General features: G+C 56.4%; 8 protein-coding genes across 8 annotated transcripts; 3 read left to right on the top strand and 5 right to left on the bottom strand.

The window, feature by feature from the left end:
- Positions 1-189: 189 nt before the first annotated feature.
- Positions 190-720, bottom strand: SPSK_10477 (uncharacterized protein; the record flags this gene model as incomplete). Its single annotated transcript, XM_016736871.1, has 1 exon — positions 190-720. One exon carries the CDS (start codon positions 718-720, stop codon positions 190-192), a length of 531 nt encoding a protein of 176 aa, XP_016588892.1.
- A 2,321-nt stretch (positions 721-3,041) lies between these two features.
- On the top strand, positions 3,042-4,570 carry SPSK_02456 (uncharacterized protein; the record flags this gene model as incomplete). Its single annotated transcript, XM_016729327.1, has 2 exons — positions 3,042-3,078; positions 3,432-4,570. The coding sequence occupies 2 exons, from the start codon at positions 3,042-3,044 to the stop codon at positions 4,568-4,570; spliced, it is 1,176 nt and encodes a 391-aa protein (XP_016588891.1).
- A 3,824-nt stretch (positions 4,571-8,394) lies between these two features.
- On the bottom strand, positions 8,395-8,610 carry SPSK_10497 (uncharacterized protein; the record flags this gene model as incomplete). Its single annotated transcript, XM_016736890.1, has 1 exon — positions 8,395-8,610. One exon carries the CDS (start codon positions 8,608-8,610, stop codon positions 8,395-8,397), a length of 216 nt encoding a protein of 71 aa, XP_016588890.1.
- Positions 8,611-9,156: 546 nt separating this feature from the next.
- Positions 9,157-12,561, top strand: SPSK_02181 (uncharacterized protein; the record flags this gene model as incomplete). Its single annotated transcript, XM_016729056.1, has 1 exon — positions 9,157-12,561. One exon carries the CDS (start codon positions 9,157-9,159, stop codon positions 12,559-12,561), a length of 3,405 nt encoding a protein of 1,134 aa, XP_016588889.1.
- Positions 12,562-13,361: 800 nt separating this feature from the next.
- On the bottom strand, positions 13,362-14,723 carry SPSK_02522 (hemolysin-iii channel protein; the record flags this gene model as incomplete). The annotated part of the gene is made up of 1 exon (XM_016729391.1): positions 13,362-14,723. One exon carries the CDS (start codon positions 14,721-14,723, stop codon positions 13,362-13,364), a length of 1,362 nt encoding a protein of 453 aa, XP_016588888.1.
- A 1,182-nt stretch (positions 14,724-15,905) lies between these two features.
- Positions 15,906-16,291, bottom strand: SPSK_02832 (translation machinery-associated protein 7; the record flags this gene model as incomplete). Its single annotated transcript, XM_016729695.1, has 3 exons — positions 15,906-16,009; positions 16,099-16,188; positions 16,270-16,291. The coding sequence occupies 3 exons, from the start codon at positions 16,289-16,291 to the stop codon at positions 15,906-15,908; spliced, it is 216 nt and encodes a 71-aa protein (XP_016588887.1).
- Positions 16,292-16,654: 363 nt separating this feature from the next.
- SPSK_10487 (uncharacterized protein) lies at positions 16,655-16,936 on the bottom strand (the record flags this gene model as incomplete). Its single annotated transcript, XM_016736881.1, has 1 exon — positions 16,655-16,936. One exon carries the CDS (start codon positions 16,934-16,936, stop codon positions 16,655-16,657), a length of 282 nt encoding a protein of 93 aa, XP_016588886.1.
- A 281-nt stretch (positions 16,937-17,217) lies between these two features.
- SPSK_02204 (serine/threonineeeee-protein kinase PRP4) lies at positions 17,218-20,244 on the top strand (the record flags this gene model as incomplete). The annotated part of the gene is made up of 2 exons (XM_016729078.1): positions 17,218-19,605; positions 20,029-20,244. The coding sequence occupies 2 exons, from the start codon at positions 17,218-17,220 to the stop codon at positions 20,242-20,244; spliced, it is 2,604 nt and encodes an 867-aa protein (XP_016588885.1).
- Between the last annotated feature and the right edge of the window lie 1,035 nt (positions 20,245-21,279).

The raw sequence follows: 21,279 nt of genomic DNA, 5'->3' as shown, positions 1-21,279 counted from the left end.
GAGAGAGATAACGAAAACGACCTTCTTCGTAACCAAACAGTAAATACATCACAAAACGCTTGCCGAGCATCCATCGGGGCACGTCATCGCCCCTCGCCAAGCACCGTTGGTTCCGCCACAGGGGTGCAACCCGAACGAAAATGGAGAAAGCAGAGAAAATGGCGACAATAGCAAAGATAGCGACTGTCGTCAACATCCTTTTACAAAGACTGTTTGCAAAAGAACGGTCGCCACACGACAGACGGTGCCCCCCCATGGTGCATCGACAGCGCATCCGTGTGTAGTCATACGAAGGAGGGTGGGCCTTCCAAGCGCCCGCCGAGCCTTGTCGAGCCTTGTCGAGTCTCGTCGGCGCACACCGGACTGTTCCCGGGGTGTCTCGGCGCTGCAGACACGCGCAGAGCAAGGGCGACACACCCCGCGCACAAAGGGACGCCTCCCGTTGGCCAGCGTCTTGTTTGTCGGTATTTTTGGGTCCCTTCGTCCATTTTGTCTACCTTGTTCGACACTTGTCGTACGACTCTCGCCCAGTCCCCGCGCCCCTGATTCGTCCAAATAGCAAAACTTTAATGTCGATCCAGTCAGGTGACTCAGCCGTCCATGGATTAGCGCGAGCGTGGCAAATTCTTGGCCGTAACTTGGCGTTCCGAAGCACGGTGAAGCCGCGTCCGTCGATGCGTGCAGTTCGTGCACCTTAGCTGGCTGTCCGGCCTTGAGCATGATGAGCCGCGGTACACAGCTGTTCCATGGCCTTGTCCTTCTCTGCCCTGTCAAGCTTCATCATCCAGTGGTTGTTGTGATGATAACGGCGTGCTTCTCTTTGTACATTGGCTCCCAGAGATTAATTATCCCTTTCTTTGGGTTTTGGAATTTTGAGACTTTTGAAACTTTTGAAACTTTGAGATTTTGAGATATTTTGGGCCTTAAAAGCATCCTCTTCGCCAAGCTTCTGGGGTGTTCCACAAGTCCCGTCTGTGAGTTCGGTGGTTCGGAATCGTCAGGGCTGTCGATGGTTTAGTTGTCAACGTCCAACGTGAAGCTTTGGAAATGCTTGTTCTGATCTCGCCTCGCACCGTGGCAGTGCAGCCTTTGACGTTCTTGGCGCACAGTGCCAGACCCACAAAATATCACCGCTAGTGGCAGGTGACTGGGCATGTGACTCGGTGTGGGTCGTTTACGAGGCGATACTTGCGCAAAACGCGACAAAGCATTACGAGCAAGTTGTTCCATCGTGAGTAACGGCAATATCCCACTATGCATTTCCAACCTCCTCCGCTTTACTTTCGCACGAAGCCAATATCCACTGCTGTACGACACATCTCTCAAAGTGTCGAAAAGTAGGGGAATCTCCCCGAGATACCAGGCCGTCGCATCGCCCAGACACTAGCCGAGACCTCCCAAGACGCCCAGACGTCCCCAGCTTCTTGTCGCTGTACGTTGTCCTTGGTAATTCTTGGAAACGGGATTGCGACATCCCCGGTCTCAGCGAAGACGAAAGAGATAAGGAAGTCTCGGCGAGAGTGCTCTGGTCTCGGCGCGGTCTGTCTGGAAGTCTAGGCAATACAGAAACGTACTTCCTTCTTATCTCACGGTCCGCTCCGGTGGCCATGTCGACGTCGCCGCCACTCGCCTTGGATGCACCAAGCAGTTCATATATGCACCACCAAGCTTGTCCAGCTTGTTCTACTAGACTGCTATTTCGACGGGGATGGAAGACACTGAAGGTAGTGCGACAGGCCCGATGCTTTGACGATGGGCTGGGCCTCGGTCGCGTTCTTGGCGGCCCCTCTAGTCCTTCGAGAAGCTCCTCGAAGAAGCTCCTCACTTCATCGTACCATTTGCAGAGCGTATCAATAATTGGCAAAAGGCTGCAATGTCGACGTTGTCAAAGTGAAATGCCACTAACCGAATCTTCAAATGCGTCTATCGGGGCTTCCCAATTGTTGTCCAGTCGAGACCCACTAACCGCAACAGGCAAGGCGCGTCCCCCGGATCGAGAAAGAGCGATGCACGCCATTGTGTTCTGAACCTGCTGGGCAAGTGTTGCCCCGCATGTTACCCTGCACCTATCCATACATGGAACAGTACCTGCCATCCATCAGGGCCATTCCGGCTACCGATGCTGATCTTCGCTGATGCACTTTGAACGTCATTTCTTCGTTCTCCTCCTATGCGCCGTGTGCATTGGCGAGCGGCACGGCCGGCCTGCAGCCTTCTGGCACGCACCAAGACAGTGCGTATCGGCTTCATTGTCTCCACTTCACCACCTCAGCGCCTTGTTCCCCTTCCATTGTCTGTCTTCCTCCGTCTTCCTGGTTTCTTCGTCTTCATTGTTTCGCCTGTTCAACAAGCAGTGCGTCATCTTTCCATGGCGAATTGCCCAATCACCGTCCATATATACGGCGTACTGCGCACCTTGTCGCCTGTCGTGCCGATGCAGCCTTTCCTCTTGCGGTTCTTCTGCAACCGTAGTTTGTAATGTCCGAGTGTCCTTCTTTCAGCATCCACGCTGGGAAAACAACTCGCGACAGCAGCCCCTCCCACGGTGTCCCCGGTTCTGGTCCTTTCTAATGAGAACCAAAAGGCTCCAATGGGCTGCTACCATCCACCCCTTTACGCCATAGCTGACACTGTGCCGTTAAACGTTTGGCCATTCTGCCGTGCTGCCCACCGGAGTTCAGCTTCCCTCAGTCGCTCCTTCTCTCATTGCATCCCGTTCCCCGCCTCCCGCTAGGCCTAGCTCGCCATACCCCCGTACAGCTGTTTGTCCCCAAACCTGCCGGCGGGTAGGGCAAGAACCTCTCCTCCTTGCTCGTCGCACTTTCCCTTCCTATTCTTTTTCTCGATTCCTTCCACCGCCCATCCCAATCTTCTCTCCTTCTCTTCTTTCCCTCCTACTGCCAACCAGCAACATCCCAGACATCATCAACACGCCCAATTCGCATTGCACCCGCATTCTTTCGTTCTGCGTCTCGTCTAATACTCGCTCGCTTTCGTGCATCCGGTGTCTGTGTGCTTTCATATCCGATTACGTTATCGCAATGGCCGACTTCTCTTCCGCGCCCGTGGGCAACTCAGGTATGCGCCCTTTCCACCCAGCGCTGCGCAGCGGCATCACGGTATCTGTCTTGTGCTCTAGCATCCATTTTAGTCTCTAGTTGTTTGTCATCTTGTCCTTTTCTTGCCATTTTGCTGCCATCTTGTCCGTTGCATTGCTTGTCGCCAGAATGGCCCGGCCTAGATCGCCCGTTGGTCGCAAATCTGCCAAGCTACTTGGTTTCTCGCCTTGTCATTGGTCGAATGAAACGGGGAACAACAGATTCAATCCACCAGAGCTCTTACACCACGCCGCATCGAATGGAGGTTGCTTTCCACCGACATTGCATGCTCTTCAGACGAACTAACGTGAAATTTCTTTCTATTTCCAATAGACTCCTCGGAACGTCCTACCAACAACAGTGCTTCCAAGCCTTCCCTGGAGACTGCCAAGCTGTCCAGCCTGCCCGACCTCAGTTTGCCCCCAAAGCCAGTCTTTGTCGAAGGCTCCACGACTGGGAACAATGCTTCCGGTGCCCTGAACCCCGACAGCAATGCCGCTGCTAAGAAGGATGACTCACCCTCCAGCTCGGTCGGCGGTGGACTTTTTAATGGAAGCACCGCGGTTACCGATAAAAAGGACAGTACCGATTTTGCCAAGCCCGTCACGCCCGTGAGTGAGGCCAACGGCGGCATCGACACGTTCCACAGCGCCTCCGGTGGCGGCAACGGCAGCAGCGACAACAAGCCTACCACTGCACCCCTACCATTAATTGATGAGGCGCCAGCAGAGAAGCCGGGACCATCAGAACCTACTGCAACCAGCAGCGTCCCCACCGCCTCGGCCCCCTCCGTGACGCTCATCGCGCCGACGGCGCCCACCACTAATGGCAGCGCGGTGCCGTCCTTGCCATCCGGCCTCCCCCCCAAGCCAGCAGAGCCGTCTGCGCCTTCTCAGGCAGTTGCGCCCGCTGAATCTGTCACATCCGGCAATGCTATCGTTGGTGAGAAGCGCAAGGCCGACGAAGCGGCCGACGACAAGTCCGCAGCAGCGGCTCCCGAAGCATCTGCTCCCGCACCCGTCAGCTCCCTCTTTGGCGGCTCCGCGGCTATTTCATCGTCACTCCCCGCCAAACCGCTTGCCGCCACCGTCGAGTCTGCCGATGACAGCGAGGACGGCGCATCCGCCGCCAAGAAGCTCAAGACCGACACCAAGGCCGAGACGGCAACGGCTGCCGATGCGGCGCCCACGTCCACTCCGGCTGCGCCGCCCGTCGAGGTCCCTGCGCCCTCGCCCGTCACCGTCGCGACCCCCGCTGCCGACCCCATCACAGCCCCTGTGGGCGCACCTGCTGGCGTGGCGCCTGCTCTCGAAGTGAACCTCGGGCCGGCTCCCTCGGCCGACGAAATCGCGTCGACCTCAACAACGGCCCTCGGCGTCAAAAAGAGCAACAGCCGCGCCAAGCGCGAGAAGAAGCCGCTTCCGCCTGTTGGTAAAACGGCACGCAAGACGCGCAGCCAAGGACCAGCGTAGGTCCCGCGTCGACACGGCGTGAGCAAAATCCGTTTTTCAGCATTTTGTATATGTAATGTAGGGGTGGGTTCTTTCCGGGCAGATATATGAACCCGACGGCACAGTGAAATTATTAAAAGCTCGACAAAAACCAACAAAAACAACTCATTAAAATACGAGAGGCCGGAGATATATCCCCAAGAAAACCAGGGGATCATGTCGGATCCGGTGCTCTCCTTATAGAAGGGATCGTGGGCCTATGCACATGCGTGTTTACGTCTTTATGTGGTTTCCTTTGCACGTTTCTTTTCCTGCGTCCTCTATCTGGGGGAGGTAAGTATTGGTGGCAAGGTTGTATTTTGGAAAAACAAAAGGGAGAAAACGGTACCTTTGGATTGAGGAAACTCCAGTTGCAACTACGCGTATGATATTTATGCATCGTTTTACTCTAATTCTTTCATGACATTATTTGAATATGCATCGTGCTAGGTCTTTGCGTCTTATGAGTTCTGCGTATTGTTATTTAATTACTGTCTCAGACCAATATTTTTTTGTCTTTTTTTATTCTATTGAGTTCATATTTTATCTTCTGTTTTGTAAGCAGTGTCGTTATTATCATTTTAAGAAATCCAAATAAATAGAAACCAGCTGTATTTCCTATTTCGCTATTGTTTAAATTTGTCTATGTTTTACTGTATTTTTTTTCTTCTTGAAGTCAGTGTTTGGTTTTAAAAAATGATTCTCCCTTCTTCAAAGACATAAATGTTCCATCCCTTCGTCTGGCAACTCCTTCGACGACGCCTCTCCTAGATTTTCCCAAGGAAACGTAGCATTGAGCTCGTAAAATATCGAAAAGTGCAAAGCATTAACGGGAAACAGTGGCTCAGCCTCTCCCTCACGGCTAAGCCGAGAGCTCTCATGTTTTCCTGTGTACGCCCTTTTATACGTTGCAGCCGAATCCCAGTTACATGTTATGCCTTGTTTTGGACATGCCAACAACGCCAACATTTTCCATTGCCTTGCTCGTTAAGGGTGTGCGATAATACATGGTCGCTCTAGATCTGTATTGGCGCTTTTCCAACTCTTTTGGCGAGCTGCAGTTTACAGCTTCGAAGCATGGAAACCCTTTCGTTTGAAAACAAACGCAGCGAAAGGACCGCCAATGCGACTAACAAAAATTGCGATGAAATGATGTTATGCAAGGTTAGGAGGGCTGTGCTTTGCTCCCTTCCGATGGCCTCTAGAAAGGTATATGTCACCAAATGGTCAATTGGGCGGAAACTGCCATGCGGAAGCACACCCATGAGCGACCCTTGTCGCCTGTTGCCAAGACAAGAACAACAACCCTCGTATTCAGAGCCAAACGGGACACTAAGACGGAGGGATCGCTGCATGCATGTTTTGCGTGTGTGCAATGCGTGCCAATCCCCTTTGTGTTTTTGTTCCTTTGCTCTGCTTCCCTTGGCTTTAGTTTAATTTGATTTGCCAGCAATTGCCAACCAGCGATGCGATGCAGGTTCATTTCATCTGCACGTTCCTTCGTAAAAAGCAAGCTGCTATATTTATCTCTTTGTTTGAACTCTGAGGTAGTACGGCACGTGGAAGAGATAAGCATATCGATGCGGCCCAAGAACAGGATCACCAGGAATAAGACTAGGATGACGGAAGCAGGAACAACAACTGCAACAAGAACAAAAGCAAATAGATCTCGAAGTCAAGCCAACATCACACGGCATGGAGCCTCCACAAATGGGAGGTTGAACCAGATGACCTGTCGCCCACTAGTTCGCGAGGTCACCGTTGTCCCAAAGAGTAAGACAACCCAAGCTCGTGATGCACCAGCACATCCGCGTGGCCCGCAAATCGCGACAATTGTCTACCCTCCAGTCGAGTTGATGCCTCTTTTGCGTCAGTGCGTTTTGGATACGACGGTTGGCAGATGCTTTGACCTTTGCCGTTTGGAAAGTCCACGACTCTCGGGTCTGGAGGACAAAACAAGCTTGTCTTGAACATGGAGCATGACTCCGGTAGCGTTTCCTATCGCGACAAGAGGCCTCTTTTTGACATTTCCTCGTATCCGGCCCGCATTGTTAAGCCAGGCTGTCCCTGCTTGCCGGGGGTGGGATGGCGCAAAAGCTGTGAAGTCACAGGACAAGCTGGCTCGGCCGGTTTCGAGTTTCATCTGTCGTCTGCTGGTGACAAGACATACGCCAACCTCTATGCTTTAGCAGTATCTTCACCACTGACGTGGGCTGATGTGGGCTTATGTGGGCTTTTGTTGACGTGGAAAAACGGCCCCTCACAAGTGTTCCCATCCGCTGGACGGGCTGTATTCGTGGCCATTTACGAAATACTGGCAAAGGCCAAAATAAAACAATCAGGGTCCGTCTTACTTTGGCCAGACCGTGAATGTCTGCCAGGGGCAAACCGGGCACAGGCCGCCGTTGGAATGGTGGATGGCAAAAATAGAAACTTTATTGGGGCACTTGACATGATTTTTGCAGAGCTTTTCATTCAGTGTAACAAAGTGCATGGACAAGCGCAGCCAACCCCCAGTTCTTTCCAGTTCCAGTTCCAACGCCACCCCACTTCTGCCCTCCTTTCACTCCCGCCCCCCTGGCGAATACGAAGAAAAACACGTCGGGTGGGCTTCGTTCGTTCTCAACGTTGGTCCAGGGGGTGTGCTGCCAGGCTCCAGGGCAACTTTGAGACAAGGCCGCTAGCAGTTTTTGTTCTGCGGGTCGCCTAGCGTCCAGAGATTCAGGTACCTGTAGGCTACTGTGTTTAGTGCAATAGTGCGGCAGTAGCCAAACGGTGGCTCTTTCCATGGACTGCCAGGAATTGCCGTCCTAGTCTGTGCTACTTCCTTCTGCCCCTTTTACACGTTCAGGGACAAAGCACACGACACAGCATCGGACGTGAGCCTAACGCGCACCGAAACAACCGGCGCGTGTACCGCGTATGCTCTCGCGCGTACACATGCGTCGTAGTGGTCAAGTATTCCAATATCGATACAAGGCACGGAGTCCTCCGCGCTTCGTAGAACTTTTTTGTAAAGTGGAGTAGTCTAGATGCAATAAAAAAAGGAAAGAAAGAAAACGCAACAACGGTCGACTTGCCGGTCGGTCGACCCTTCCAGATGTTCTGGATTGTGCCCTTTCCACTCTTTCCCACAGCCGTTGACGCGGGCAGGTGCCATCCACTCCCTGCCTCCGGGGCCTTTTTGGTCCACTTTTTTCCCTCACAGTGCATCCAGGCCTTTCCACGTCAACAGAAGAAATGCCCAGATACCCTAGCATTTTCGCCATCTGTGCAGCATTCCCTTGCATTTGTCTACCCACCACCCCTGCATCACATCGCCTCGCCTCGCTTCGGTCGGCCCATCCACACCACCACAGTATGCGCGGGAAAAGGAAGACGTTGCGTTTCCAGTTTTCTTTGGCGTGCCTTTCCCGTTTTGTCCTTGTTCTGTTTCTGCTGATCACTCTGGGCATCAGCCATTTTGTACTTTTTATCGATTTGGATTTCTCCGCGATTCACTCGTTCTCGTATCGACCTCTCGATCTGCCGCTCGCTTTTGGGCCTCTTTTTTTTTCGTGTCTTTGTCGTCTCTTCTTTTGTTCTCTCGTTTCTTGCTCTTTCGTCACTCGCTTTGCTTTCGGCATCACACTCGAAGCCCCTTTTCTGTGGCCTCTCTTTGTCCGATTAGCAGCCTGAGCCGACCCTCAACTGATCAGCGAACCTCGCGACGATCACTCCCCCCATTCTTCGACAGGCTGTTGGTACGGACGCCAGCCTTCTTCCAAAATCATTCCTCTCGCAAGCCCGCGTCACATCACCACGGCTCAATCGTACTGTGTCGCCCTGTGAGTTGAGGCAAAGGGGAACGTCCCAGAGAACACGGCATCGCCCATCTCCTCCCGTCTGTCCTTCGCTTCGATCACGACAGTCACCACGACCTGGCCTGCAGGCAACCTTGTTTTGTTACTGTGGTGTGCGCTCGTTTCTTCTTCCGTCGATTTGGAGATCCGTTCGCTTGCTGCTCCTTTGTTCGACGACATTTTGTTTCCTGTGACCTTTTGTCTTTCTTTTTCGTCTTGTCTCAAAACAGCGCCAGGAACCAACAGTCACCGGTCTCTCGCAAGCAGCCGTCATCTCTTCATCTCTTTGTTTGTACTTCGCGACCCCTGAAGCCCCGGCGTCAACGCTCACAGCCGCGTCCCAACGTCGACTTTATTAGTTGCCGCCCTCCCGTATTCCCCGAGTTTGCATTGTTGACGTCAATACCCTTCCAACGAACTATCCAACGAACTGTCGACAATTGCAGCCGCCGAGCCCTTCTTCCCGCCCTCTACAACAGGTCTATATCAGCCGGTTCTGATTCACCCGTTCCCTTGAGAGGCCAACAATACACTGAAACCAACCCCAATATATACTTCGTGGCTGTGATAGAAAACCCACACAAGAAATCAGGGACCTTCCGAACCGCCTGACTATCCTGCCGCCCGGCCTCCCTGTCACTCTTTCACCTCCGCACTATTTTTTTGTCGGACACCTCTCGTCGCCTTTTCGGCTGACGCTGCGACGAAAGAACACTCACATACACAATGGATGTAGCAACAAAGACATTACCACTCGTCTTCGGTCGAGAAGTAACAGCAACGCCAACAAGCGCCGCCGACGAGCTGCTGCTGCTGCTCCAAAACCCATTTGGCTCACAGCTGCAGGTCGGTTCCATTTGGGCCTCCGTTGGTACATCCTTCGGCGTCACTGCCGGCATCGCCCTCCTCTTCTCCCTTATCCGCCCATACCACACCGTCGTCTATGCCCCCAAGCTCAAGCATGCCGACGAGCAGCACGTCCCACCGCCCATGGGCAAGGGCGTCTTTGCATGGGTCGGCCCGCTGTGGAAGACCAACGAGCAGGACCTAATCCGCATGGTGGGCTTGGACGCTGCTATCTTCATGCGCTTCACCCTCATGTGCCGCAACATGTTTCTGGTTCTGGCCGTCATCGGCTGCGCCGTCCTCATCCCCATCAACTACACCAACAGCGTCCGCTATGGCAACGACGTCTGGATTTCCATGCTGGGCCCCGCCAACGTTTTTGGCAACCCGCAGTGGGCCACCTCCATCATCGCCTGGGTCATCAACATTGTCGTGTGTGCTTTCCTGTTGTGGAACTATAGGAAGGTTCTCACACTGCGGCGACAGTACTTTGAGAGCCCAGAGTACCAGATGAGCCTCCACTCGCGGACGCTCATGATGTACGACATCCCCAAGCAGATGGGCTCCGACGAGGGCATTGCTCGTATCATTGACGAGGTCGCGCCTAATTCGTCGTTCTCGCGCACGGCCATTGCCCGCAACGTCAAGGTCCTCCCCGAGCTCATCAAGGAGCACGACAAGGCCGTCCGTGCCCTCGAGAAGGTCCTCGCCAAGTACCTCAAGGACCCCCAAAACCTGCCAGCCGCCCGGCCCCAGTGCAAGCCGTCCAAGAAGGACCACTCGTACGACACCTACCCCAAGGGCCAAAAGGTCGACGCCATCGAGTACCTGACCCAGCGCATCAAGGACCTGGAGATCGAGATCAAGGAAGTGCGCCAGAGCGTCGACAAGCGCAACACCATGTCCTATGGTTTTGCCTCCTACTCAGACATCAGCGAGGCCCATTCGATCGCCTATGCCGCGCGTAAAAAGCGTCCTCAGGGCGCCACGATCCGCTTAGCCACACGACCGAACGACATTATCTGGGACAATCTGCCGCTCACTGCCGCCACCCGGAGCCGCCGCCGTTTCATGAACAACCTCTGGGTCGCTCTGCTTACGCTCCTTTGGGTCGCCCCCAACGCCATGATTGCCATTTTCCTCGTCAACCTCAGCAATCTTGGCCTCGTTTGGAGCGCCTTCCAAACGCAGCTCGAGACCAATACGCACTTTTGGCAGCTGGTGCAGGGTGTGGCGTCGCCCGCCCTCACATCTGCTGTCTACCTTTTGCTCCCCGTCCTCTTCCGCCGCCTCGCCATCCAGTCGGGCGACCAGACCAAGACCGGCCGCGAACGCCACGTCCTGGCCAAGCTGTACTCTTTCTTCGTCTTCAACAACCTTGTGATTTTCTCCCTCTTTAGTGCCGTGTGGGGCTTCATCTCGGCTGTTTTGGACAAGACAAGCACCGGCGAGGACGGCTGGAAGGCCATTGTTTCCGAGAAGCCTGGCGACTACCTGCTGAGCGGTCTCTGCAACATCTCGCCTTTCTGGATTACCTGGCTCCTGCAGCGCCAGATGGGCGTCGCCGTCGATCTTGCTCAGCTGTGGCCGCTCTTCTGGGGCTTCATTATGCGCAAGGTCTCCAGCCCGACGCCGCGCGAAATGATCGAGCTGACGGCCCCTCCACCGTTTGACTACGCTAGCTACTACAACTACTTCCTCTTCTACTCGACCGTAGCTCTTTGCTTCGCCGTCGTCCAGCCGCTTGTCCTCGCCGCGGCTGCCATCTACTTTGCGATTGATGTTGTACTGCGCAAGTACCTCATTCTCTACGTCTTTGTCACCAAGACGGAGTCGGGTGGTGTCTTCTGGCGCGTCCTGTTCAACCGCATGGTTTTTGGCACGATTCTCGCCAACCTTGTCGCCTTCCTCATCGTCTTTGTCCGCGGCAACGCAAACCACTACCAGGCCTACGTCATTGCCCCCCTCCCCTTTCTCATGATCGCCTTCAAGTGGTACTGCGCCCGCACCTATGACGACAAGATGCAGTACTACACCACGCAAAACGTCATGGCCAACCCGGAGGCCGGCCTCGATATTGCCAGCAAGGAGAACCTGCGCAGCGACCGCCTGGCCGCTCGCTTCGGCCACCCTGCCCTCTACAAGCCGTTGATCACGCCCATGGTGCACGCCAAGGCCCAGAACATCCTGGCCAGTGTGTACTCGGGCCGCTTGACGGCTGGCCGCGAGGCCGGCTCGGGCGACAGCGCATCTGTCTCTGGCTACTCGGACACGTATGTGATGGACCCCATGAACGCCAAGCGCCCTGGCAAGGCCGCCGGGGCCGTTATGCCCGGCTTTGAGGTTGTGCCGGAGTCGCGCCTGGACTTTGAGTACTACAAGAACCGTGACGAATTCGCCGATGAGCACGGCGGCGGCGAGATCTTTGGCACCGCACGCGACCTTATCCGCCCTGGCACACCTGGCAGCATGATGGGTGCTACCGACTCACGGCCAGGCACCCCGGTCGGCGGCATGACGGGACGTCGGCAGTTCTCCATAAACACGACGGCCTATGGTGGCGGCGGCCGTATGGGCAGTATGGGAGGTGGTCCCGAGACGGGCACGATCTACGAGCCCGGCTATAACAAGCCTGGCATTCCCAGTCCCCCGATCGCCAACCAGTCTCAACCCATGATCAACCCAGTGCGCACGCGGTCGCCCTCGCCCTATGACGGTATGCGCTCAACATCCCCTGGTCCCAATGTGTTGCTGGGCACCGGCCTCGAGTCGTCGCGGTCACGGTCCCCTATGTATAGCGCCGGCCATAGTGGCAATGACAGCCTGAGCGACCTGGTCGGCAACGCCGCCGCCATGCCGGTGGCCGCGCCCATCCCTCGCCGCGCGGTTCCCGGTCACTCAAGCAACAACGGCTCGTTCGGCGCGCGGCAAGCCAGTGGGCCCGCGCCCGGTATGTACGGCGGCGGTCCTGGCGGCTACGGCAATTTGCCGCAGGAGGAGCTAGAGCAGGACCCTACGCATTATGACTACTTCCGCGGCGGCAATCGTCCCGCACGGCGCGAGACCAGCAACACTACGCCGAGTAACCAGAGCCGTGCCAACCTACCGCAGGGGGAGCCGGACCAGGATCCGACGCATTACAACTACTTCCGGGGCGGCAGCCGACCTCAACGGCGTGAGACGAGCAACGTCTTGCCGAGCAACGCGAGCCAACAACACAACTACCCGGGCAGCAATAACCGCAGCAACACAACGGGCGGTATGGGCCGACCACCGCCGAGCTAGGCGCTCGACGACACTGCAGGTCACTACCCGGCCACGCGGCCACGCGTCCAGCGAAGCCGAAGCAATCTGCATCGCGAACTATGGCCACGTTGAGTGCTTTGTGGCGTCGACATCTCTTTCCTTTCTTTGCTTTTGATCTGCGCCCTTTTTACCCAACTTACATTATATTGTAATCTTTTCCTGTATGACTTCGCGGCCTGAACTGGTCGTCAGAGCGCGAAGCCACAGATGCAAGATTTATGTCGTTTATACTTTCCTATTTTGTCTTTTGACTCTTGATTATTTCCCCCCTTTCTCCTTTGTCCATTTGCCATATCATCAAAGCTATCCGATTTGCATTCTTTCCTTAGAAGACTCTCTTGTTTGTCGGTCAGCTTGGCAAGCGCGGCCAGAAGGACCTTGTTTGCACTTTTCATTACATAGAATGGAGGTAGCGGTCACATAAGCGGCACATAATTAGCGCGTTCCTGAGACATGGGAACGACTCAGCGAAGAATGAATTTTTCTTTTCTTTCTCGTCTATTTAAGATTTCCATATACATGTAGACTTTAAGTTTGCGGACGTGAACAGAATGTTTCTATGCGGGGAGTCTATGTGATACGTCTCTGGTATCTCTGGGTCGTTTGGTCTTCGTGACAAAAGAACAAGAAAAGTAGCAACAGACAAACAACCAAGTAACGGGCATATACATTAAGGGAACATGTAAAATCAAAACAGCAAAGAATAAAAACATGGAACTTTTGCGCTCTTCTCTGGCCCACAGGGCCTCGGCCCCTTTGCTCATCACCACGTCACAGCATCACGGCGGCGATGGACACTGGCCGCCCATGACGTTATGGTGGTAGAGGTACGCCTCCATGCACCCGCGCAGATGCGCGGCGGCGGCCAGGACCACACACACGTGGAAGATCTGGTGCGAGCTGCCCCAGATGTCAAAGCGGCCCGGCCGCCATTTCTCGGGCCACCGTGCCGCGTACAGAAACGCCCCCGCGACGTACAGGGCGCCCTGGAGCAGCACCCAGTTGAGGCCCATGCGCTCGTTGAGACGCGCATACCGTGCCGCCCACGCATCCGCGGCGCCACCACCACCACCGGCCGCGTCCGCCTCGAGGAGCAGCAGGCCGTGCAGAATGGGCACGACGCCCGACATGCCCAGGGCGACAAAGAGCAGAGCACGGTACGGGCGCCATGCAGGCGTGCGGAAGTGCTCGAGCCACGAGACGGCCAGGCAGGCCAGGCCCAGCAGCACAATGAGGTACAGGTAGACAGTCAGCCAGCGCGGGTGGCAGAAGAAGCCGTAGTAGAGGGTGGGCACGTAGCTGCCGACAATCAGAAACACAATGCCCGAGTAGTCGAGCTTGTTGCCCCAGCGGGCGACAGCGGGGCTGTGGTTGCTGAGGGCGTGGTAGGTGGCGCTCATGCCGAGGCAGGCGACGGCGCCGGCGGCAAAGCAGCTGAGCACGAGCGTCGACGACGCCGTCTCGCCGGTGGTGGCGGTGTTGCCGCCGGCGGCGGCCGCCGTGACGGCGTGGTACTGGGCCACGCCCAGGAGGCGGAGCGCGGCCGCCCCCATCGCAGACAGCTGGGCGCTGGCCGCCCGGCCGAGCCGCAGACTCGGTGTCGGCAGGTAGTCTGCGACAAGGGCGCCGACCGCCCCGGCGAGCCGTGCGCCGATCGTGCGGAGGTGTGCGGCCACGCCCTGGGGCAGCGGCCACAGCAGCACGTCGGCGATGCTGGGCAGCTCGTCGACGTACAGCGCCACGCCCAGCAGGGCCGCCACGAGGGCGCCGGCCAGGTGGGTCCAGATGTTGACCGACTCGTTGTGGATGCCGAGGACGCTGGCCAGGGAGGCCACGTAGCTGTGCGAGGTCGGGCGGTAGCCGCCGAGGATGTAGACGTTGTCGCGGCGCCACTCGGGCAGGTCGTCCCAGTGCAGCAGGGCGTAGGCAACGCGCTTCACGGACCGGCCGCTGGACGTGCTCACATTGCTGCCGTGGCGGCTGTGCGTAAAGCCCGTCCGCCCAGCGCCGATGCTCTTGCTGTCCGGTCCTGGGTCCGTCTGTGTGCCGAGACTGTGGATGCTGCTGATGCTGCTGTTTTTGCTGTGGCCGCTCGAGTCGTTCCCACTGCTGGTGCCGATGCTGCCACTTGTGTTGCGCATGGCCGTCTTTTTCGGTTGCCGGCCCCGACTGGGTTTGTGTTTGGACGGCATCTGTATCCGCGCGTGTGTGTATATGTGCTGCGCGGGCAGGGCCAGTATGTGTTATGCGTGTTGTATTGCAGGTTGCAGATTCGGTCTGCAGGTGGGCCAGGCCGATTTGCGGAGAGCTTTCAGGAGGTTTGATGGTCGATGGTGGCGCAAAAATGCAAGTTGCAGTAGCTACGCCCGAGCAATGCGCAAAAAATAAGGGGCGGCTGAGAGGTCCTCCTGGTAAGGTGGATTGACTTATATAAAGAAGAATGCAGTTCCAAAACAACAACAGAACTTGCAAGAGGCGACTACAATGGAAATTGAAGATAAACTTTCGGCTCTTGTCCGTCTCAACATTTAAGGTTGCCTGTGACGCTGGATTTTGTTGGGAGGTTGGTGTTAGTGTGAAAAATTAGTGGACTTTTCTTAGTCTAGCGGTCGGCTGTTTTCACCCTGCAGACCTAACAATTCTCTCCACCTCGGCTACTGCCGCCACTGAAACCCGTATTCGTTCCGCTCTACGGTGGCTGGGGGGCGACTCTGGTGTTGGTCCCTGTCTACAGGGGCTTTAGGGGGTGTTTGGTGAAAGTTTTTGACTGCTGCCTCATGGAGAGTTTTAGCGCCATCAGTCCCTTTTTGCATGTGAGAGGAGCCGCTTTCAGGGACCTGGGCCTGGCCCAAGTTTAAGTGGTTGCATTCATTAACGTGCGACCAACCACTGAACAACAGTGTGGTGGGCACAGGCCGCGATGGCATTATGACATCGTCTTATTCGGCCACCTTCAGTCCCCAAGATAAAGCTATTGTTTCAAGTGTTGTGTCTATTGCTGCTCGAAAATGAAAATAGAAAAGGTAAAAACAGTTGATGCCATGTGTCCAGCGCCATGTAATTCAAAGACAAAAGAGAGAAAGGGAAGAAACAACAGTCTGGAGTGCGCAAGGAGCGGCAGTTCGGCCGCGCTTGATTCTCCGTCTCCGCATGGCGTGAGTTTGCAGCTTTGGTGATCCATGCTCTCCTCTCACGTGTGAGGCCACCCTGACCTTCGCCGTCCTCACGTCACATCGTCGCAGGTCGTCGTCAGGGTGCGTATTTGTCGGCTCTCGTCTGCGCGGTCGTTCGTTGCTCGTTTGCCCGTTTGCCCGTTTGCTCGTTTATTTCTTGCCGCTCTTCTTGATGCCCTGGTTGCCCGTGTTCAGAGGGCCCTTGCCCTTGGCCTTGTCAGCCAGGTCCTTGCGTGCCTTCTCGTCTATAGTCCCTATGTCAGCATGTGCGTGCTAACCATCGCCCCATCGCACCATCGCCGCTGTGATCGGCTCGAGCCAGTGCCACCATAGGGCCACTCACCAGCACGCTTCTTCTCGAGGAAAGCCAAGTCGTCCTCGTCAAGCTCCTTCTTCTCCTTCTTGGCCGCCTTGAGGGGCTTGACCTTGCCACCTAGAACGAAAATGTCAGTGCCATGCCCCGTTCCACAAAGTCGCTGTCACGACTGTCACGACGCCACGGTCCTCCACATACCTTCACGGTTAGCGCCACCCATCTTGTCTGTTTTTGGAGTTTGTGGAGAGTGGTGAGAGTGGTAGAAGAGAAAACGAGCGTTGTTGGCCGGGTCTAGCGGTGCTCTGTCAGGCGGCTGCCATCAACGGAGAGGAAGAGAGAAGGCTGTGAGAAAATTTCCCCGCGATACTGCGACTAACGATTTGGCACGCGCGCCTGCCGCCCCCGGCTCGCACAGTGAACGGATTAATAAGACGCCGGACGGGCCCACTGGCCAATCAAAACGCATTGCGCCACCCCAGGCCTGCGACCCTTTGAAACTTTTGCTTCTCGCTGGCTTCCGTTAGGCACCACTCGCACCTGCCCTGTTTTACTTATCACCTGTCGCATCCAACCAACTTCCATTTCAGGCATCTTGTCGTCGACCTTTCCCAACAAATTCATCGCCATTGAGGCTATTACTGGCCTGCGCTTCGATACATCGGCGCACCGCATCGCGCACAATCGTCGACAAACACATATCCGTCTCAAGCTCACCAGCGGCCGCTCGCGTGACGCAAGCAGTGATTGCATCGTGCTTGCCGCTCTGCATCGATCTGTCCAGACTCTCCGGCGCGGCGTATGATTCGGGCCAATGTCCTGAGCTTTTCCTGATAGGTCCAGAGGATTTGATCCGGTTCGGTTCCATTCTCCCCCAGATAGAAGAAGCAGACACAGAAGTGAGAAGAGGAGGAAAGAGAAAGCAGCGACGAGGCACCGTTCGCACCGCTTAAGATTGCTCTTGGTGAGGTTGCTGGGGATTCAAGAGAAGAACTGCATTTTGGCTGACACTTGGGACCTCTCACGTCTTCGTTCCCCCGCCACTTCAGCTTGCCTGCGGATCGTCCTGCTGGCGTCTGCAAAAAGGACACAAGAGACACCAAAAGACGAGAAACAAAGACAAGAGACATCGTCGTCCAACCACCCAACATGGCCTCTCCCAGTTCGAGTGCCGACGAAGGCGAAATCGTCGAAAGACAAAGCGCCGGACCGTATAAGGCAAAGACATCTGCTGCTACTTCTTCTGTCAGGCCAGACGATGGCGGAGACCGTTTCAATGTTGACCGTCGCAACAGAATTTCTCGGGGCAGATCACCACGCTCGCCCGACCGGCTGTCTGGTGGCAGCTACCCGTATCGAAACGGCAGTGGCAACGCATCGCCTCCACGCGGCCAGAAACGGCCGCGGGACGACCGCGACGGCCGTGACTCGCGTTGGCCCGCTAGCCGAGAACGTGGCGACCGCGACCGTTACGACTACGACGATGGCCCGCGACGCCGCGACGGCCGTCTCCCCGATTGGGACCGCTACGAACGTGAGGACCGCAGCGATCGGGGCGATCGGGGCGGTCGTGGCGGGCGAGGTGGCAGCGACCGCGACCGCGACCGCGACCGCGACGTACTAAGCTACGATGACGACGGCGGCCGATATAACCGAAACGCTACTAGAAAGCGACAGCGCACGCGCAGCCGATCCCCGCCCCCATCACATCCGTCGTCATTCCGTGGCAATGGTAACGGTTACGGCAACCGGGGGCGCGACGAGCGCGACCGCCGTGACGATACCTTCCGCGATCGTGACTTTGACCGTAACCGTGACAGGAACTCTCACAGGAACGATCGTGACCGAAACCCTGACCGAAACTGGGAACGCGATCGCGGCAGTCGCTATTCGGATCGCGGCACGACACCTAACCATGATCGCCACGCCGGAGGCTCGCGCAAAGAAGACCGCCATGCCCCCACCCAGGAGCCTCCTGATTCTGCACCGGCACCAGCACCAGTACCAGCGCCAGTACCTCAGGAGGACTGGGTCGAACAGGCACCCATCGACGAAGAAGCCGAGATCCAACGGCGCCGCCAGCGCCGCCTGGAGATTCTCCAAAAGTCGCGCGCCTCCACGCCCATTGTGGCCCTCTCCAACGCCGCGTCCACACCTGGTGATACTGCGTCTCCGGCCAGCCCGTCCGTCGCGTCCCCTCGTGACCCCAACGACACGGCCGAATCAGTGAACCTGGCCAACGACCAGGACTTTATGAACATGCTCGGCAAGCAGAACACCCGTGGATCGGCCGATGCAAACGCCAACAACGCCGAAGACGGTCCGTCGGCCGCCGACTACGATCCCACGGTCGACATGGAAGAAGACGAGCGCCGCGACAAGCTCCAGCATGGCGGTACCGTTGCGGGCCTGCACGGTGCTACGCGTCGCGCGTCTCTTCTGGCAGCCGTTGACGCCAGAGACGTCCAGGCTGCCCAGGCAGCTGCCGAAGAGGAGTCCAAAGCAGACAAAGACGCCGCCAACGGCGCGGACGATGAGGACAACGAAGACGACGAGGACGACATGTTTGCCGAAGACTTTGTCGAGAAAAAGTACGAGGCCAGCAATGACGACGACGTCGTCGCTGGCAACGAGGGGGCCCTGGCCGTCGGTGCTGCACTTCCGGCCGCAGCAGCCAACGGCGGCGGCCTCCTCGACGGCGACGACATGCAAGGCTACTACAAGATTCGGCGCGGCGAGATCCTGGACGGCCGCTACCAGATCCAGTCGGCGCTGGGCAAGGGCATGTTCTCGGGGGTCGCGCGCGCGTGGGACATTACCTCGCCGGACAAGCGGCGCGAGGTGGCCATCAAGATTCTGCGCAACAACGACGCGCTGCGCAAGGGCGGCTACACGGAGATTGCCATTCTGCAAAAGCTCAACGAGGCCGACCCGGGGCACAAGAAGCACATTGTGCAGTTTGAGCGCGCGTTTGACTTCCGCGGCCACCTGTGCATGGCCTTTGAGAACCTGTCGATGAACCTGCGCGAGGTGCTCAAAAAGTTTGGCAACAATGTGGGCATCAACCTGCAGGGCGTGCGCATCTACGCGTACCAGATCTTTGTCGCGCTGGCGCACATGCGCCGCTGCAGCATCATCCACGCCGACCTGAAGCCCGACAACATCCTGGTCAACGACAACCGCAGCACGCTCAAGATTTGCGACCTGGGCACGGCCATTGACCGCGCGGACGCGGCGACGGCGCAGACCGAGGTCACGCCGTACCTGGTGAGCCGCTTCTACCGTGCGCCCGAGATCGTGCTGGGCATGCCGTACGACTACGCGGTCGACATGTGGTCCATCGGCTGCACGCTCTACGAGCTGTACACGGGCAAGATTCTGTTTACGGGCGAGAGCAACAACCAGATGCTGCGGGCCATTATGGAGATCCGCGGCAAGATCAGCGCAAAGCTGTACCGGCGCGGCCAGCTGTGGCCGCAGCACTTTGACGACAACGGCGGCTTCCTGAGCCAAGAGCGCGACAAGTTTCAAGGAAAGGTACGTGGTTGCTTGCTATGTTGCCCTTTTTTTTTTTTGTCTTCTCTATTTTGGGCATGCATCTGCCGTCCCCTCCCTTAACCGCCCGGGCATCCAACTGTCCACGCTCCTTTTACCCTGCATGCATATTGCAAGCGCGCCGCACTGTGCCGCATTCTCCTGAAAGGATTCGGATTCCAACATCGCGTGTGGTTCTGTTGGTGTCACCAACACGGGCGTTCCAAGGCGCTCCACGGCACTCCGAGGCCTCCTTCTGTGCCTCATCACAAAGTGATTGCATGTCGTTGGCGGCCAATCGTCCCTCCATCACCTGCCTCAACCGGCCCGGTCGCCGGCTGGGCCGCACGCTGCTGTTGTTCTTACTTCTTACCCCTCTGTGTCTTGTCTATTTTTTTTGTCGTATCCATTGCTAACTGCTCCTAGACCACCATCAAAACGCTGCCCGTCATCAAACCGGCGCGAGACCTGCGCACCCGCCTCCAGGCGGCATCGACCGGCATGAGCGAGGCCGAGTCCAAGGACCTGCAGCTGTTCCACGACCTGTTGGACCGCTGCCTCAATTTGAACCCAGACAAGCGGATTCTGCCGAGCGACGCGCTGCGGCATCCCTTTTTCACGGCCCGGGCTGGACAGAAGTGAGAGTCATTGAGGAGGGGGACATGGGTACGACGACGGCGGCCGCCGAGGATGGATCCGTTTAGGTAGGCGTTTTATTTGCTGCTTTTTTTTTGTCGGAGGGTGTTTGTATTTGTTCTTCCCGGGATGCATTGTACAGTTTGCAACACGTTGGCGGGTTTTCATTTTTTTTCTTTTTCATCTGCAGCGACCTACTAGACGAAGACACTAGACGAAAAACAAAGGCATAGCAAATACAAATGCAACTTGTGTATGCGGAAAGCGTCTGGTCCGACTTGCCTACCAGCGCTGCCTGTTGATGTGTCGTCTCCAGGATGTGTTTCATGCGGTGCAAAGGAATAAAGCCCAGAGCAGACTCTCACCACCGTCCTTCCGCATCGCTCATGGCCCTCGATCTGTGTAAGCTGGCCTTGCAGGCCCGTCCTCCCGTGTGATCTATCTGCGGCTTTCCCACTTTAATTCCTGCCGTTTCGTCTCACACTCGGCCGCTCTCGCATGACTGACCATCACGTCCGTAGGATCCTCTTTTCGAGGTAGCGTGAGCTATCACTTTAGTTTGGCCAGTCACTTTCGTTTTCTTCTCTCTGCAGATCGACCATCCTATGCACTTGTATTTTTTCCTGCCATTCAAATCCTCAAAAGACACGCAGGAGGGGCTGGGGGACGAGACGGAATGGCTGAGATATGAAGAACAGCGTACTACGGGCCACGAGAAATCATGTGCTTTTTGTGCGATCAGTATGGCAGTTGTGTAACGAGGTAAGTAAGCACCTACAGAATGGCGGTCAACGGGCAGTTCAAGGCAGGCTCGGCTGGAACGTCAAATTGTCAAAATGCATACAAACAAAAAATAAATATTGGAACAAAGCGCAATTCGAGCCGACATACTCGATGCTGTTGACCCGAGTGCCACGTGTCAAGAGACCAGAGGAATAGAGCCAACGACGGGAGGCACGGCCGTCAAGGCCACATCCGACAATAACGAGACAGGGTATTCGTGGTTGTCTTCGCCAGTCGTCGGGAAAGAATAGACGAGGT

Source organism: Sporothrix schenckii (assembly GCF_000961545.1).
Source record: "Sporothrix schenckii 1099-18 chromosome Unknown Cont43, whole genome shotgun sequence".
Classification (NCBI taxonomy): domain Eukaryota; kingdom Fungi; phylum Ascomycota; class Sordariomycetes; order Ophiostomatales; family Ophiostomataceae; genus Sporothrix; species Sporothrix schenckii.
Note: the sequence above shows the minus strand (reverse complement) of the source record. Positions and strands in the feature narration are given on the sequence as shown.